General features: G+C 34.8%; 1 protein-coding gene across 6 annotated transcripts in view; it reads left to right on the forward strand.

Annotated features, from left to right (window-relative positions):
- The window catches only part of SNX29 (sorting nexin 29), a 146,835-nt gene that overhangs the window by 15,746 nt on the left and 111,616 nt on the right, over positions 1 to 19,473 (forward strand). For 4 of the 6 annotated variants that reach the window (XM_068908259.1, XM_068908262.1, XM_068908260.1 and 1 more), the window contains 7 exons: positions 1,337 to 1,517; positions 3,401 to 3,471; positions 4,392 to 4,640; positions 7,009 to 7,384; positions 8,061 to 8,179; positions 12,794 to 12,872; positions 13,426 to 13,508. In XM_068908259.1, coding sequence (XP_068764360.1) covers positions 1,337 to 1,517; positions 3,401 to 3,471; positions 4,392 to 4,640; positions 7,009 to 7,384; positions 8,061 to 8,179; positions 12,794 to 12,872; positions 13,426 to 13,508 — 1,158 coding nt within the window. The remainder of the gene's footprint in view (positions 1 to 1,336; positions 1,518 to 3,400; positions 3,472 to 4,391; positions 4,641 to 7,008; positions 7,385 to 8,060; positions 8,180 to 12,793; positions 12,873 to 13,425; positions 13,509 to 19,473) is intronic. The other 2 variants (XM_068908263.1, XM_068908264.1) reach the window with 2 other exon arrangements.

A 19,473-nucleotide genomic window follows, 5' to 3' on the forward strand; every position in this document is an offset into this window, starting at 1 on the left:
TTCTTTAAACTTGTATGCCATCTGCATTGAGGTTATGATCAAAAGTCAGAATAATATTTGAGGTGATGGTCTACGCCCTATTCTTACAATAGAATTACTTTTCCCTACTTTTGTTACCTTCAGAAATGTTGAGCAAAGACATTCATTAAACTATCAAAAGGAGCACCTGCATTTCTTCCCTGACAGATGGATGTGTTTTAAATTTTCTGTGGAATGTCTGAGTTTCTCAAATCTTTTTTTCCTTCTTTTTCTTCCTTCAAAGCCTATCTGCCTTTAGTTGAATCTCTTAATATGTTACTAATTGCATATGTTAACAGCCTTCAAACTATTGTAGTTATCTGAGCAATTCCAGTTATGCAAAATCAAAACCAAATGAAATCTATTGTTAATATTGGTTTTTAATATACTTTCAAACAGTATTTTATGCAACATTAATGGCTAATGATTGCCAAACTTTACAATATAATAATGATTCAAAAGACTTACAGAATAAATTATGATGTTTGGTTATTCTTTTCATCCTGAGAAAATGGGAAGATGTGATTTGAAGTAAATATGTCCTTAAAATATATGCTTTTGTTCAGTTAAGAAACAGAATTTTGTAAAATACTAGATATTTTATTGTACATGTACAATTACTGACCTATAGATTTTTGTTACATCAACTGAGAAATTTGAAACAATTATAAAAAATACTTTTAGGAATGTTTGAGGGCAGGACAAGGAAAGTTGCATTGTTGCCATTAAATTTAACTTTTTTTCATCACTTCAAATAGCAATTCTCTGAAAATTCTGGAGCGACCCATTCCCTTGGAACTGGCTTTAGTTCGGCAGTCAGCAGTAAAACAGAGTTCTAGAACTTGTTTTTTCCTTTGCATAGTATGTTCCCAGATAAATATGTGAACTTGTGTATGGGTGAAATACTGACTTAAATGCACTTTTAAAAGTGAATTCTCTTTAAAAATGTAAGGTAGAATGTACACATCTGGATTTTTTTTTTTTTTTAATGAAGTAAAATGTTCTGAGTGCTTAAAAAGCCTAAGTTCTATAGATGTAAACAACCTGCCTAACTGGAGAGTTATAAGATGGTGGTAAATAATTCACCTTTATTCAGTGTTGTATAAAATTACCTTTTTGTTTTGTAAAATTGCATAATAGATGCACTCAAATGGAAGCAGTTGAAGGTAATAATTGATCAAGTAGGAAACACTATTTGTGTTGCTTTTGAAATAAGACCAGATGAAACTTGTAAAATAAACTTCAGTAGAAGAAAGTAAAATAGGGAGAAAAAAAAAAAAAAAAAAGAGAGCTGGGAGTTTGTTTTTGTTTTTTCCAGAACCAGTGTTTTGGTATTATGTGAAAGAAGTTCTGAATAAACATGAATTGCAGCGCTTTTATTCTCTGAAGGCAATTACTACAGATATTGGTAGAGGCCGGGCCTGGTTGCGCTGTGCATTGAATGAGCATTCTCTGGAAAGATATGTTCACATGCTGCTTGCAGATAAGAATCGGCTGAGGTACTGTATTTGATATCTTTGTCATGTAGGAAATGTGCATGTATTGAGATAGAAAATATATACAACTGTAACAAAACACCACATTAATCATTATTCTAGTGAAGCTACTTAACATTCTGCTTTTTGTTTGTTTGTTTTTTAAATTTTGATAGCCACTGAAATAGCCTACTTCAGTATTTGAGCTGAAGCTGGATTCATTCTTGCATGTGAAGAGACTTGCTTCTATCCTCATATTTGTTTCCATCCTCTTCCCCAATTGCCTTCCCTACTCTTTCAACAGTTTTCCTCACTGAGGCCGTGACGCTGTGCTTTGAGGTGCCTCTCTCATTCCCACAAAATAGCATACTATTGCAACCTTTATCTCTGCCTTATGAATCCATCTATGGTAATTGCCTGTATGGAGATGCTCACCCTGCAATTTAAAAAAACCCTGTCACTCGGGCAATATGTAGCTACTATTGCATATCACTTGGAAGTGGTTTTGTAGCAGTTTGTGAACCTTGTTGCTACAGTTACTGTGAGAATAATTTACTACCCTTTGTGAAGTCCTAAGGTACTTTGGAAGTGTAAAATACACTTAAGTTCGTACTTGCCTGAGCTCAGTTCCACTTGATACTGCTCTTCCCTTTTCGCCATGTATGTTCAGATCCTTTTCTTCTTGGAAACCTGTAGTATTCTATTCTTTTATTAATAAAACTCCTGTGCTTGATCCAACCCAATGAATTGAACAGGAAGGCATTCTTTCTTATTTGTGTCAGTTAATAGATATGTTAGATCAGACTATTGCCAGTACTGAGCTCTTCAGTACCTCCTTTTCATTTTCAGTCCGTTCCAGCCTTCTGTGGCTGTCTTGCAAGATAAATATTTGATATGAAATTAAATAAAGACAAAAGAAATAGCAAGGAAAACAATCTGAAAGCTCATATGAGAGATCAACGACGTGGTTTGCTAAGTCACTACTTATTCTCGTGCTTGTAGATGCTGTATCTGAAGTCAACATTCTCTCAGGCATTCTACATAGTCTCATTTCTAAAAAGGCACATTTTAAAATATACAATATTTAAATGTTATAAATTTTCAGATGTGATTTACAGAATCAGTTTACATCCCTAAGTCTTGTTTCTTTTGCATTCTTTTAAATGAATTAGTCAAAACTGTGCAACAAAGGTTGTTTTCTTTTCTTGCTATGTATTTTAATACTTCTTTAATTGAACACTGATAGTAAAAATACCACCTCCTGCTTATAATAAGAATCATAAGAATCGCATAGAATTTGTTTAGAACAAATCAATTCACACGTTCACAGCAAACTTCATATTAACTTTCTGATCTTTTATTTTATTTTTTACTGACTTGCATCCAGATTCCTAACTGATTTTGAGTACTTAAGGTAATTAATGATTTGCTTTTGAGTGTTGAAATATGTCACTATATCAAGTGGATCTCTTTTTGTTTGTAGCCGTCCATTCTAATATTTTGTAAAATGGCTTGGTAATTATGGTCAAATGCAGTCATTTAAAATCTTATGTACAACATAGCAGTGACTATAATAATGGTGTTACTGTTATTGTAAATTGATCCTCCTTGCCTTGAGTGACTTTTTTCTCAGTAGAAAAATGGAGAGTGCACAACTGAAGATAAATTACTATTTCAGTAATTCTCATACACTTTTTGCTTAAAGACATTTTTGTGTATGTAAATAGATTCTGCTATTTTAGCTTGTCTGACATGACTGTTCAGACTTTCCATACATTGCCGGACTTCAGTCATATCCATTGGTGTCCTAACGCTCATTTTTTAAGAGGTTTTTATGTGAAGTTATTTAAAATGGAATATATGTTAATATAGGGCTGCATATTTTTTGTTTTTACCTTTCACATTAGTGTCTTCTATGAAGACTGGTCTTTTATGATGGATGAAGAACGTTCTAGTATGATCCCTACAATGGCAGCTGGTAAGACTTGACTTAAATGCTACTGCTCTTGGAAAACTATTTCATTTTGAGATATTATTTCTGGTTTTGGTTGTGAAACTTCTCAAATACACTACTAGTTTACATAGACAATGTGCATTAAATGTCAAATATTTGGGGATACATTGTCTAGGATATTATACCAGTTAGTGTTATGAATTGGTGAACTATTAAAGCACTGATCTTGCCTGTGCACTGTTGCTTTTATTTGCTGCTTTTGCAGATAAAAGTTCTAACTATCAGTCAAGGCTCACTTTCCTTTTTTGAACTATGTCAATTAAAATAAATAAATAAAACGGGTTGTTCCTAACTAGAAAAGAACATTAAAAGTAAATATGTGGGAGGAGAGTTAAGAGTAAGAAATGATAGCGGAAATGACTTATTTTTCTGGAGTTTGACCACAGAAGAGCTGCAATATTACTGCTTGCATCTAAGTTTCTCAGATTCATGGTCACATGTTTTTTTTTTTTTTTTTTTTTCCTCCTCCCTTTTTGGAAAGAAAGGATTCACAGGAGTTTTTTAATAGGATATAAGAACTGACAAATATTTTTATAATATTTTATAGGATATAAGAACTGACAAAGTTGTAATGAAATGAATTTAAATATCAGGTTATAAGGACTGTGAACTGGTTTGTTTATTGCATGTTTAATGTTAATCAACTGAACAGACATCAGAATAAATTCATAACTGAGTGCATCAGCTTGAATAGTATCTAACAAAGAATGAGGGGTACATGAAAGAATAAAAATTCATGTGTGGAGAACTTTGGGAAAATCTGGAGGAAACTGTTTTTACATGTAATATGTTTATATTGCATCCTTAAACTCTATCCATGTAACTTTTATATGAAGGATATAGTGAGTTATTCGGTCTACTTTTTTCCTTTCTTTTATCTGAAGGTCTGAACTCCATTCTTTTTGCAATCAACATTGATAATAAGGATTTAAATGGGCAGAGCAGATGCATACCCACAGTGTCTGATCTGTTAAAGGAATCAACGCAAAATGTAACCTCATTATTGAAAGAATCCACTCAAGGTGTTAGCAGCCTTCTTAGAGAGATAACTGCATCGTCTGCTGTCTCCATTCTAATCAAACCTGATCAAGACATTGACCCACTTCCTGTTCTGTCAAAGAATGTAAATGCTGGTAAGCGTTTTTGCAATGTGAACGTCATTCAGAACACTACAAAATCTTCAGATGTGTTTAAATCCTTTTTTCAATGAAATCTAGCTTTAGTACATCATTATGGAGGGGAAAAAAAAACCCTTAAAAAAAAAAAAAAACAATACATGCATGAACCAGTTGAATGTGAGATTACAAAATAAGAAGCTTTTTGGCAATACTGGTGCAAATAATGAATAATAAATGTGTATTATAACTTCCTGTTAAGGTATTTTACTTGTGACTTGTCAAGATAGATTTCTAATTAATAACATTATGCCCTGCGATTCCTAGGGTAATGATTTGTCATTTTTAATATGCTCACATTTGGCACTTAATCTTTATCTGTAAAGAGCTACAATACTGTGTATCTGTTGTTATATATCATTAAAAGCTGAGTTTTAAGCTTCTTGAAGCAGTGCCTGTGTTTGTAGCCTGAATTCTCGTATGAAATAATGACCACAAATGAAACTTTAATCATACATTCCTTTTACCTTTAAAAGTGTTAGTGTTGCAACCAGCTTGTAGGGTGTTAGAGTTACTAACAAGGATTTGAAGTCTTAATTTGCTGTAGTTTGGAATTAATCAAGCAAAATACTCATTGCACATTTTCGACTCTGAAAGTAACAAAGGAAAATATTATTATCTTTATTTCCGGAAACTAAATAGAGAGAATGCTTTGCTTTTGTAAAGGTGCAAAAGCACAGCAAGATACTGGGATTTCTGTATCTTTTCAGTTAAAAGATGAGGTTTGATTTAAGGTTTTAAGATTTAGATTGGTCTGATTATGACAAAAAGGAAAGAGGGAGGAAAAAAAAAAAGATGTAAATACTACCTGGTAGAAATAAAACTAGAGATCAGATCTGTTTTCCTTATTGGCATTTAAATTGGGCTGTTCTCTTAAAACAAAGTCTCCTAAACTAAACTGAAGTAAAACTTTTATTTTTAGGACTTTAGATGAGACTAAAATATTACTTGAACTGGGATAACTCTGTTAGTATAGAATAAATTTTTAAGAAGGAATAACTTGATAATTGACCATATGTTACATATGCGTCTATGACATCTTTTATGATATGTGTATGCATATACAGTATGTAGGTACATAGACTGTACACTGTACAATAAAACTTCTTTTTTAAAAAATGGGTATTTTTCTAAATGCCATAGTATGCGGAATATTAGAGTAAGTCAAATGTTTCCATTAAGGTCACTGCTTTTTGCTAGAATTCCATGTATGTTCAGAAGGGATTCTGGCTTCCTCTTGCTCTTAAAAATTCATTAATGTCTCCTGTGAATATATAGTAGTGGGAATTGAATTAAACAAAACAGTTTAGTTGCCATGTAAGTTGTCTGGGTTAATGAGTTCCTGATGTTTCTTGGAGTGGTCCAGACTTCCAAGATATTTAGGTTCATGTGCACATTAGAGCTGATGAGAAAGGGGTTATCATTTTAAAAAAATTACTAGCACAGGGTAGATGTACTGTAATTGGAAAGGATTTCATTGTATTTCAAGAGTAGGAACTAATTAACAGAGGGAGTAAGCAAGTTACAGGTTTTTCTTTTTGTTGTTGAAAACTGATTGTTCTCTTTCCAGAACATAGACAAAACTATCTCTATTTATTTGCAAGTATTTATTTATTTCCAGAAGTGCTTCATGTTGCCTTTGTTGTGTAGGCATATTCTTCAATAAACACTAGCCATAGGCCATAGGAAGGTTACTGGAAGGCTAACCTTTTAAAAATTTTGTTTTATAAGATTATTGAACTTTTTTCCACTTCCAATAAAATAGTATCATAAATGCACCTCCGAAATATCTTTTCAAAATCTAAATTACGTAAGGAATATAAAATAAAGGTATTATTTAAAGATTTAAAAGTTCATGTATATGAAAAGGTAATAAAATGCCTTGTGGATTTAAGTGTCTTTCCTTTTGTTTCCCATCTTACCTTCTGTCGTTTCGATGTTTTAACCCCTTTTTAGTCAAATAATTACTTGGACTTGAGATACTTGTCCTAAAATGTCCCTAGAATTTCCTGGTCTAAAACAACTCAATGAACTTTCACTAAGCCATGATTTAAAAAAACAAAAAACTCCAAAACCCCAAAATAACCTGAATAACAACAAACAAACTTTGCTACTTCACTATTTTTGTATTTCAGATATCTTTTCAGCAATGCATTCACAGTTTTATCTAATAAATGTCTGAAAATCATAAACGTTCAATTTTTCTTGCTCTGTAAGCATTAACTGTTTTTCTTCTAGAATGTAAGTTCCTTTAAGGGAAAACATTAAGTGTATTATGTTGTTTCACTTTTTTAAAAAAAAATGCACACCTTTCTGTTGCTACCAGATTTCAAATCTAAAAAAGATCGAAAAAAGAAGAAGAGAGTGACAAATATTATCTCATTTGATGAAGATGATGATGAGCAAAACTTCGGGGATGCCATAAAGACTCTGGTCACAGGAGAAAGTTCAGAGGAGAATTCAGACATACCTTCAGGTTTTGTGTTACCCTCCTCTGAAAGCAATCTTGGGAAAAAGTTGAATGAGAGTGAAAGTAACCATTTGTGGAAAAGCAATTCAGTGTTTATGAATGGAGAGTATGAATACCAGAAACTAGATGTGAAGAGCATTGATGATGAAGATATAGATGAACATGAAGATGAGCTGTATGAAAAAACATTAGGAAATAAAGGCATAGAAGATGAAACTGAAGCTTCTGAAAAGTAAGTAATGTTAGTGAAGGAGCCAGTAATAAAACTTTTGCATGCCCCCTCCCCTCCATGCCTTCATTCCTCCCCTCCATGCCTTCGTTTTGTACTTCATGGGTACTGGCAAGTTCATTTAGCTAACAAAAATCCCTGAGCCATCTGGACTAGTGTGGTGGTGGTAGTTTGTTTCAAAGTTTGGCTGAAAATCAGAATTTTGAGGTTTCAGGTTTGTTCTTCATGAAGGTCTCAATTGTTGAAAGTGTTGGATGATAAAGTTGAGCTGATTCTGACCTAATTGAAATTTTGTTAGTATGATATCAGCTAGATTTTGACTTCGCAGTAAATCAACATCTTTTAAACAGAGGAAGCCTGCTAGTATCAGAGTATGTAATTAAACAAGACAAACTCTTAAAATTAAGAGAGAAAGAGTAACTTCAGATACTGCTATCTCCTCTTCATCTCTAGGGACTGAGATCCCTTTGTGGAATGGGAGTGAAGAGGTAAGCACTGCTTCTCACCTGCTTTGTAGTAGTCTGTCCTGTGAATTTGTGATGTCTAAACCAAGAAACTGGCAGGCAGCCTGAAGTGCAGGGTTCTTTTTTTCTTGCAGCGATATGTCTGAAAGAAATGAAAGTGTTGCAAAAGTTAATGTTGACTATAAAAATAACATTTTTTTTTTCTTTAAATCTAGGCCTCTTGAAACAAGTGCATGCAATTCTCAGATATGCAGTTGGACTCCTCTGCAGGTCCTGAATGATGACTCAGATGTTCTATTTCCTGTCAGTGCTGTTGGCTCTTACTCACAAACCGGTAGGTATTTTAATTCTGTGTGATTTCAGCAAGTTTTGTAACGCTGTCCCATACTAGAAATTGTGTTTAAGAAATATAAGATTATAAGAATATAAGAGGTATTGCAAAGCTGGGGCTGGCAGGGGGCAAGGGTTCAAATAAAATTTATTCTGGACTGGGATTAGAGTTCTGCTTTTGATTAGCCTTGCACTTAGCTCATTTTTAAGCTATCTACTTGAAGACGATTTCTCAATGTCAGAGTGAAGTTTGGTATCCAGTTTGTAGATACCACTAAGTTGATACTATTAAGTTGGAAGAAACTGCAAGTGTATTAGATAATTTGAATTCAAATTGATCTTGGCAGATTGGAGAAACACTTTCAAATATTAGATGCAGTTCAGTAGAAGCCATTATTTGCTTAAGTATGAGATGAGTGATTGGCTAGGAAATACTTCAGAAAAGGATATGAGAATTATGTTGGGTCACAAGTTGGTAGTGAATCAGCAATGTTGTGTTTCAGCAGTAAAAGCACACTTTGTACTAAGATGCCTAAATGAAAGTGTTATTTGTAAGATTATGCTCATTTGACTCTGAGGCCTCAGCTGCAATACTGTATGCAATTTTGGGTACTGCACTTCAAGGATGATGTGGACCAATTGGAGAAGTCATTGAAGAAAGCAATGAGAAGGGTCAGAGGTAGGAAAACAAGATCCACAAAGAAAAGCAAAAGGAACTGATACTGATTGGTCTTGAGAAAAGGCAGAGATGATACTGGTTTTCCGGTATGTAAAAAGCAGCTGTGGAACTCTCTTTTACATTCATGTTAGAAATGAGCTGGTGTTTTCTTCTTGTTGCATAAAATAAGTGGGTGACATAGTTACCCTAGCCCTCGGAACATATGCTTGGTATAACAAGCTAACAGGGATTTAGCACGTTGTGGTGCAAATTTTAATGTACAAGGTTTGGTGTCTACCAGCTTTAGCTGAATACTGGACGATGCTTATTAATTCTTTCTTACAGTGTTTTTCCCATATCTGTACTGATATTAAAAACAAAAAATTCCCAAAAAGCCCTGGCTCTGTAAAAGGTTTGCTTAGCTCTAGAGGCACAATTAATTGGATGTTTCGGGGGACATAATCTTACTATTATTGTTGTCCTTTAAATTGATGAAATTGGAGACTTAAGAGTTGGAGCAATAAAATCTAGAACAGAGAGTTAATGTTTTGCTAGCTGTTTATAAAGCTCTGCTTATATAAAACTTTAGATGTGTGTTCTTATTTCAGTGACCATTTAAACTTGTCAGCAGCATTCAAATAATTTGTTTTAATGGTGAAAGTATTTTCTGATTTTTGGGTGTACAGTAAACGTTGCAAGAGTTTCAAGGGATCATTAATTGAAGGGCTGTTAGAAAGTGTAATTCACTCTTTCTAGTTCCGTAATTAAGGCGATAAAAATAAGAATAACATGACTCATATAGTAATGTTGTACTGCCCTCTACTGTATTTTTGTGTATTGTAAATATTAAGAAGTGGCGGTATTTCAGAAAAATAAAAAGTAACTTTTTTTTTCTTGTCCGATTTATAAAGGAATGGATTTAGAAAGCATTATGTAGTTTGTGGCAGAGTGTGTATGAAATTGTTCCCTTGAAGGGGTTTAGCCAGACACCATAAGAAATAGACAATAGATTTATAAATATTCACAGACTACAAAAGATTAAAAACCTGGAATGCAAGCAAATATTCCTGTTTATATTGGGTGGGAAAGAAGGGGGGAGCCCACAATTGAATTAGGGAGTTAGTAGCCGCTCAGATGTCAAAATACAAGCAAGGGATCAGGAGCTAGAACTTGGGGTCTATAGCTGGAATCAAAAGTCAAGAGACCAAGCTAAGATTGGGTACTAGGAACAGATGACCAGAGAAGCCAACAATAAGTGTCACAGAGACTTCTGTTAGGGAGATGGTAAAGAGTCTTTGTTCACAGGACACAGACCTTTTTTCTGGTTTTAACAAGGCAAAGATCTAAAACAGATACGGTCTGTATCCTTGCTGCTAGTCTGACTGATCCGTAAAAGATGGATACGTAGGGCAGGCAGTAGGACATTGCAAGTTGCTATGAGTATGACAGTGCTTAGAATATTTGTCACTATACATCTATTACTGTAACAATTCAGTTCATTCTAAGTTAAGGCACAGGTGTATACCGATTTCTAGTTCCAGGTATACAGGATTTTTTTAAAAACAAGCGTTTTTAAAAATAAAAGCACTGTTTAGTCTGGTAATAGACAATTAGATAAAGAGTACAATAAACAGGATATACACTGAATGATCCTTTTCTTGGTATACCCTACTGGCTTCTAGACATTCAGAGACTTCTTTTTACATTTAGATCATTGGTTTTCCAGTATGTGGAAGTGGACCCAACATCCCAGCTAATCATTTTTTAAACCGATTCTGGCTCCACAGTATGCTGTGATAGTTTACTTAAGCTTTTGGGCTTAAAAAAAAAAAATCTGTTACCTGCTGATAATTTCAGTGATTGTTCTCCAGTTCTTGTGTTACAGGGAGAAAAAGTAAAGAATAATCACTATTTATGTTTTATGCCATCAGCAGTTTGTATCTCAAACACCGTTGACTCTTCCAAACAAGAGAGTCTTAACCTCTTTGTTCACTCCTTGTTTGAAAGCTCTCTCTGTTCTGTTAGTTCTGATTGCCCTTCGTTATATCTCTTCTAGTTCTGCTGAAAAATTTTTGAATTAACTCATTGAGTTACCGCATGAGAATGACCTTTTATATACACTTAGAAGAAAACATTGCAAAGGTAGAATGGTTAGTAACATTCTCAATACAATACCTGTCCCATGATGGGGCTCATGTGCTTATACACTCAGAGCGCTCTAACTTAGCCATCCTCTACACAACTGCAGAGTGTTCACAGTTCAGTGATGTTCAATTATGTTTCCATACGCTATCAGGAATGTTGCCTTCTACTCTATTATTATCCTAGCTGGTGTAACATTACTTCATCTCAGACCTATTTTGAAGAGAGTGCTTGGGTACTAGAGATCAATGTTAGGCCCATTCTGGCATGCTGTACAGATCTTTTCAACTCTCTCTCTGTCCTCTTGTTTTTGTGGTAACCGCTATGGTCCAGCATGCAACCCAGAACACCATGGCATTGTGCTGGTGAAAGGAATAGTCTCCAACAGTGTTAACAAACAGCAACGCTGATTCTGCCATCTGATTTCCTGTTTTGAACTTTCCATGTTGTCACTGGGCCCTTCTGGACTGATGGAGATCAATGTGCAGGCAGTTTTCACTGATAACTGTCATGCAACCCAGATGGCAATAGCGACCAGTAGGGACAGTGATAGAGGTACAGTTGTCCTCTCCCTAGACATAGTAACATAATAATTAAATGAGATTGAAAGCTGCCTTAAGCAGCTGTGTGCCTGACTTTGGAAGATACACTTTTATTAGATGAATTGCATTAGCAATTGTGCATTAGCTTTTTCTGGGGGCAATTCAGCCCAATAGCTGAAAAGTTGATCATTATTATGACAATGCTGTTGCTAAAACATACTTAATATACTCTTGTAAAACCTATAATTTAACCTATTGTTTTGGTTTATACAGATAAATGACAAGACATATACATTTGAAATAGATTGCAATATACAGTGTTGTATACCACTATGAACATTTTCGATTCTAGTCTGTTCCAGTGCTTCAGGGAGGTGTCAGGGCATGTCATATCTCCATGTAGTTAGAGGTGAGAAAGCTTGAGTAAAAATTCATTTGTCTAGAAGAAAAATGTAACATGTGGTTAGGAGCTGAGCTTCAGTAAAACGCAGCTTGCAAAACAAACTTTCCCCTCCGTGATCATCCTTATGTGACTCTTAATTCTCATCAACTTTTTTTTCTAGATCTCTTGCTGTTTAAATTCTGTGCTATTTTAAAGCATGATTTTAGGATCATTTTATAGTAACTTAGGGTCTTACATAATGTCATGCAGAAAACACCAGTAAAATGTGTTTAAATGTGTGTTTATTATTTTTTTTTCTTAATACAGTTACAGAAGAGTTTTGGTTCACTTCCTTTCACCCAAGCTACTATCATGACAGGCCCTGTAATGTGAATATTTTGCTCCTGTGGGCTCTGGATCTGTGTATGGGTGCATATTGTCCATGCTTTTTTGAAAAGTATCTCATAATCTATCTGATGCTTTATATTTGGTACACAGGTGTAAGGAGCCAGGAAAATCCATGGTGCTCCACTCAGAATGCATGTGACTAGTGCCTTTGCAAGGGTTTAACTAGGGAATAACTACAAATTCTCTCCCTGCAGGTGGCAGATAGATTTGTAATGAGTCACAAAGGTCATGTTTTTATTGAACTCCTGGGGCTTGCAAAAAGAACTTCAATAAGAGGTCTCTTCATAGCTATACAAAATTGTTATCGGTGTAAAATATCAGTATATAAACTCAGTTGTGGTGAAAGAACTCAAAACGTTTACAAGTGACAGTAAAGATGAGTATATCTAGTTGCAATGTCACTATCTTGCTTCTGTTTTTCTTTGGGATTTCTTCTTTTAAAATACTGTTAATTAAAGAAAGCTTATGCTGTGCATTCTACTTTAGATAACTTGGAGAATGGAGAGGGGCATGAAAGTGTTCTTGCAGTAGAACTGGAACAAAGAAGATCTGATCTTCCTTACAGGTACGTGTCAAATACGCTTTCTTAAAAAGAAAAAAAAACCCTTCACCCTATAGCTACCAGCTTGTTATTGTTACGTATCACATACAAAACATCTACACTCAGTATGGGAAAACAAGCTGTTAATCAGGCTAATCTTGTAAGTGTTTGGAAAGACACATACAACACCTACACTTCCCTTTTTATATAATTCTCTTGTATATTGAACTTTTCCTAATTATCTTAATAGAGTCAAGCAGTCATGTCAAATAATATGAAGACTTAGCCTCTAGGTTGTGAAAATAAATTTTATGTTGTTTTCTACCGTATGCCCTGCACCCCCCATGACTTGTTGATTTGAATCTTTTTTTTTATGTATATCCTTGGATCAGACACACAACAAATACATTAAAGGATAATTAAATTTAAGGTGGTTGAATATGGGTGGTTTTCTGTGTATAATTACGTGTTTTGAATAGATAGTGACATTTCTGTTCTAGTTTCTGCAGTACTTGCTTAAACTTTTGGATCCAAGGTTTTACTTTCATTTATTGATTATATTTTCCCCCTTAACTAGAATGGAAGTCAGTCCTCCTGCTCAAGTGAATAATTTAAGCAATATGTTGCCTTCAGCCACTGTGCCAGAATCTATGACAATTAGTAAGTATGTTCTTGATGTATTTAGATTGATGGAGTATACTTTTCAGAATTAACTTAACTTTTAACTTCTATTTTTATATCAATAAGATCTATTTAGACAAGCATACAACACTTCATTTATGATATGCTGGCTACCATTAAAAATGACTGTTCTAAAATGTTTTTGAATTGGCAGATTCCAGGTTATAGACATTAGCCTCTTTTTCCACAGAACTGCTAGAAACACCCGAATGCTAGATGTGGCTTTAGCAGTTAAATGAACAGTAATGTTTTAATTTGATTAACGTCTTCAAGTCTCTGCAAGCTTTGAAAATGCTAACGGTAGGCTCTGATGTGATCTTAGTTAGTTTTCCTGCTCTCTTAATGCCTAGGAAGAAGAAAACAGCAAACAAACGCTCTTTCTATGTACACTCAGTCTGTGCTTTTGATATGGGAAGAAGTGTTCTGATCATAAACATGGGCTTTCATAAGCAAAACTGTTATGTAGGGATGAGGTGGAGGACAGTCTTATGTTCAGCTCTATTAAGAGTGGAGCTGGAAGGGACAAAATAGCTTTTGTTGTGGGAATAAGATTAGTAGAGGTAGAGGCAGTTTATTTATCTCATTTTTAATCCTTTATCTTCATATAGACTTGCAGGATGAATACTTCATTCCTAAACTGACTAGCTATTTAAATATGTAAGCCAGTATGCTTTTATTTGCCTGGCTCTACATAAAGTTTTATAACTGAATTGGTGGGTATGGCTTTGTTTCCAGAGCTCTGGGGTAGTGGCATGTGTGCTGTGTGTGGGGGGGGTGGAGGGGGTTTTGTGTGTGTACGTGCGTGTTAATAAATTGTAAATGATAACGTTTAGGAAGACAGAAATGATACAGCCAAGGTTCATTTGTTAAGCTGATTTATGAAATGATCCAAATAAATGACCAGCATAGTATTTTGGTCTTACGGTTCATTGGCGAGGTTGTGAGATACCCTGTGACTTCTAGTCTCATAATTCAATTAATTATTACACTGTCATGTATCATCAAATGATATCAGCATGTATATATGTTGAAGGGGGTAGAAAGTACCATTTTTCATGCATTTTCATTGGATTCTGTTTCATCTCTGGCATTGATCTGCTGAATGAGCTTTACAAAGCTGAAAAACGCTTTTTTACCAAGTACTTTATAGAGCGGAAAACTAGCTTGAGAGTTTTAAAATAAGTGATATAGTTAAAAGTGTAGATGCAGTTACTGTTGATAGTTGTGATTTTTTTGGTCGCTGTGTATTCCTTGTTCGTGTTATTGCTAAAATATCCTTTAGTTATATCTAAATTCTATTTTTTCAGTAATAGAATTTTAATAAGAAACTTTCTGAACTCGTTGCTTCTAAACTCATTTGACAGTAGTCTAGGAGTATTAGGTACCAGCAGGGGCTGCAATTGGTCTTTTTCAGTTGCTCAGTGTCTATGCGTAAAGGCAGCTATAAAATAGAAAGTAAATCTTTAGATTTTCAGTGCTTAATACTTAGCAATTTCCATGTGAAACAAAACCCAGGATCAACAGAAACGTACACACTGTCATTAGTTTCCCATTCCAGTCAAGATACTTGCAGGAGGCAAGGTAGAGGGGGTGGAGCATCTCAAAATAATCTATGAAGCTAATAGAGCTATTAGTGATATTTTAACTGTCATTGCAATCAAAATTGGTTGGTTATCCTTTATATGTTAATACTTTTGTGAGAGGTGATGCCAGAAACATTCAATAAAAATGTTTTTGGGAGATTGTTATTGGTCATAGGCTCCCTGTATAGGGAAAATTCAGTGCTATGACAGAGCCAGACACTGAAGCTGCTTTTCTCTGTTGCAATTAGTGGAAGAGTTATTAAATGTGAGGCTTACAGCTTGGTTGCATAGCAACTAATTTTAAAACATCAGGCAAGAAAAATGGAATGGAATAGTACAGTGATAAAAGCTGTGAGGTCTCCATTGACTATAGATTTTTTTTGTGCTGCTTGCTTCTGAGGATAAAGCCTGAAATGAATTTTTTTGAACCTGTTATTTTTCTATTTCCTTTTCAATTTCATAGTATAACACTAACCTTTACTTAGTCCTTTTGACATGCACGCTTAAAAATGATGTTATGACAACCTCTGTCATATAAATTTCTGCCATCTGGAATAGTTTTTCTGAATTTATGTCCCTTGCATCTGTAAAGTTAAGTTAACTTAGCAGCAGATACATCTTTAAAAAACCAAACAAGCAGCTCCCCCCGCAAACCTATACCACTTGAGGAATCCTAATCCATAGGATTTCTCTCTGTATGTTGCATGTTGTTTGAAAACCTACACTACTTTTAAAAGCAATTCTGTCTGATAACCAATTTGATAAAGGATTGTTTTTCACAAGTTTTACACTCATATTCCTACTCTATCATGTTGTTCTTCAGGTTTTTTAAAAATTGTATTTATCTTGTCGTGCTTGAATCACAAACAACGTTATATCTGCTCCAGTTACTGTCATTTCAGCCTCATTTTACACCAAGGAAAGTTCTCATTCCAGCACAAGTCTCCCCATTTTCTCTTTGCTCTAAAAACACCATGGAAATAAATTCCAAAACTTTAATTTTAGAAAGATGCTACTTGTGTGTTCTTTACAAGGTTCTTTGACTGTAGTGCAATTTTTTATAAATATTTGGGAACTTAGGTTTTCCAGTATACTATCCCTTAGTTTTAAAATTTGAGCTCAGCCGTAAAAGCAAAGGTTGTAGCATTTTACGTTATTCATCTCATAGTCTTTTTCATGTATTCTTGGGAAAGCCTATGATTTTTCATGATCACTGAAAAACCTTACACAATAATGAAGATGTGGTACTATACATCTTGACTGTGTAAGGAAACAACACATATGTGTTCTTTCTGTCTTCTTCCAAATAGCTTCTGAGCTGTTGTGTAACTTGGTTGCCGCTGGTCAGGAGGGTGGAGGTCTGAAAGATGCTAAGTTCTTGTGACTTCTCTGAAAGTACAGCTGAGGAAAGAGTATGCATTAATTGCCTGACTGAGAGAAAAGCTGCAATTCATTTTATGAATTTTTTCTTCTGTCAGGACTCTGTTCTATATAGTAGAAGGCTGACAGCATATTGTCTAATTTGCTCTCTACTTGAAATCTATCCTATTAATAGTGGTATGACAGGATATTATTTACACAGTATTAGAGCACTAAGGCCTTAATAGTGAATGTTCATTTAGGTGGCTGTGGGAGCATGTCCTTAAAGGTCAGGCTTCAAATTTAGATGCAAATAATCTGTTGAATGTTTTATTTGTCTCAGAAAGTGTCTGTGTAAATTGACACTCGGGGTGGTGGTAGGGGGAATCATTCCTGTAGACTGCTGCCCCCCTCTGCACTGATATTGCATCTGCAGGATTACAGAGGAGAGCTGCATGACCTTGTATACACTGAGAGATGATTTCACTTACAGCTCGTTCTGCATAGCAGATGACTGCAAATCATACTATCCAGTCTTTGGCTAAACAACACAAGAGTTATGAAGCTTTTGACTTTTCTAGAGATTGTTAGGAAATTGATGTTTGTGTCTTGACGTTTGTATCATGGCATATCATTTTTTTTTCCTATTTCATATTCTGAATGAGATCATATAAAAGCTGTTTAGAAGTAAGCAATTTCTAGTTTATGCAAGTGAATTATGCAAGTGAATTATTTACAAATGAATTAAAAACATTTTAGAGCAGATACCAGGATTAACTTCACTAGTCATTAGACGTTATAGGTTAATTTCAACAATGGAAGTCATTGTTGATGTTTTAGAAAGTGAGATTTAATCTGAAAAATTTAATGAACTGAGTTTTATGTTATCCTTTCTACTGCTGAAGAAAGACCTTGTTTAGAATGATTGATTTGTACATGAGAGTCCATTTCTTAAGGAGGAGTTTCAAAAATTTCTGTTCAGGTGACTTGTGAAATCTTAAACATTTTAGAATATTACTGTCTGTCTTTATGAAGCTCTGATTATTACTTGAAGTTTAGATGAATTTGCTATAAAATGACACTACGGTTGTTGCGAAGTAGATCTCTTACCGTTTCTCAAATTTTTTGCATAGTAACTTTTTTATATTATTTGCCACAAATAAATGTTTGACCCCCTTTATATTTACTGTAGATGGAGAGTTTAAAGAAGTGTTAATGATAAACAGTGTGGTTTTTTTGAGTAACTGACAGAAACTACTACCACTTATTATTAATGAGTATTAACTCATTACTTAGGAAAGAAATAAGATATGTATAAAAATGGATCAGTATTGGTACTGGAGTAAGCACAGGCTGTACAGGCTTCTTGAAACCAAGATGGGTTCTTAGCCCATCTTAGTTGTCTGTATTTATGATGCCTTCTGCACCTTCACTGTCAGTAGTTGAACTAAATTACTGGCTTATTTTTAAGAAATAGTGAGCATGAGTGTGTTTGCTTTTGCAATCCTAAATTAAGCATTGAATTTTGTTCCTATATGTAATAATGGATTTTGCAATTTAAGCATTGCTGTGCATCTCCAGTGTTGTCAAGTCCATAACTTTCAGGAAAAAATGAGACAAATGTAAATGCAAAGTTTTTTAATGTCTCTTATTCTAAGAGACTCTTTTCTTCTCTTTTTGTGCAATCCATTGTCTTTAACAGAAACTTGCTTTCATGCTCTGCTTATGTATATGTTGGTAGAGGGGGGAGAGAAGATGGGATTTCAACTGTCTATTCATGCACAAGATTCTGGATGGAATAAGGGAAAGAGGATTATGTTACTAGGCCAGTTATGGTTACAATTTGAATACACTGGTAAAACTGGAAAACTGGAGACAATTTATAATAGCTTAACTGTCAATTAAAAGGTAATAAAACATGCAAGTTTAAACAGACTGTGCATACAGTCAGTTATCATAGAACAGTCACTCCAGTGTTAAGTGCCAAGCCAGGCTTACAGTAACTTGTTTGAGTAGCAGTGGCTTTAATTTATTCAGAGTCAGAGAAATGATAGGAACTCACCTAGGTTGCAGCATTATTGTCTTTTAAGGATACTCTAAAAATATTCAGAATGCTGTTGGCCTGATGCTTTTTTGAGGAGGATTCCGAATTCCTCATTGTAGTTCACAGACTCACAGATGGTGGAGGTTGGAAGGGACCTCTAGAGATCATCTAGTCCAACCCCCTTACTCCAGAAGGGTCACCTAAAGCAAGTTGCCCAGGCCCACATTGAGATGGCTTTTGAGTATCTCCAGGGAAGGAGACTCCACCACCTCTCTGGGCAACTTGTTCCAGTGCTCAGTCACCCTCACAGTGAGGAAGTTTTTCCTAATGTTCCGATGGACCTTCCTGTGTTTCAGGTTGTGCCCGTTGCCTCTTGTCCTGTTACTGGGCGCCACTGAAAAGAGTCTGGCCTCATCCTCTTTATACCTTCTCTTCAGATATTTAAACACAGTAATAAGATTCTCCCTCGGTCTTCTCTTCTTGAGGCTGATAGTTAAAGATCTCTAATTTATTGTAGAGTGTTATTGTACTGAAAGCTTATTAAGAATGTGTTTTTTTGCCTGTTGTACACTTGTACAAGGTTTCAACGATTCTTGGATTATTATATTTCCTCATCCCCTGAACACATTCTTATTTCACAGATAGGTTGGCAGATTCTGGCTATTGTCACAGCACTAAGTATTACTGTTAGAATCCAGCAGTTTCCCACTGTGGAGTGGGGCAAGGGGGACTTCTTTCTGAACGGCCCGCAAAGTGGCGGTGTCTCATCATGGCGAAAAGATACTAATAATGTGTTGAGTTTCATAATTACCCATTTGAGATTTAATAGCTGAATATAATACTTAAGTCTCAGAATGTATAGTGTATTATTTCTCGAAAAATAAATACCAGTAAATAGAAGCTACCTTTTAAAAAATAGTCATCAAAATAATTGAGCAAAGCATATTTTGTCATATGG

The sequence above is a fragment of the Struthio camelus genome, chromosome 15 (genome assembly GCF_040807025.1).
Source record: "Struthio camelus isolate bStrCam1 chromosome 15, bStrCam1.hap1, whole genome shotgun sequence".
NCBI classification, from domain to species: domain Eukaryota; kingdom Metazoa; phylum Chordata; class Aves; order Struthioniformes; family Struthionidae; genus Struthio; species Struthio camelus.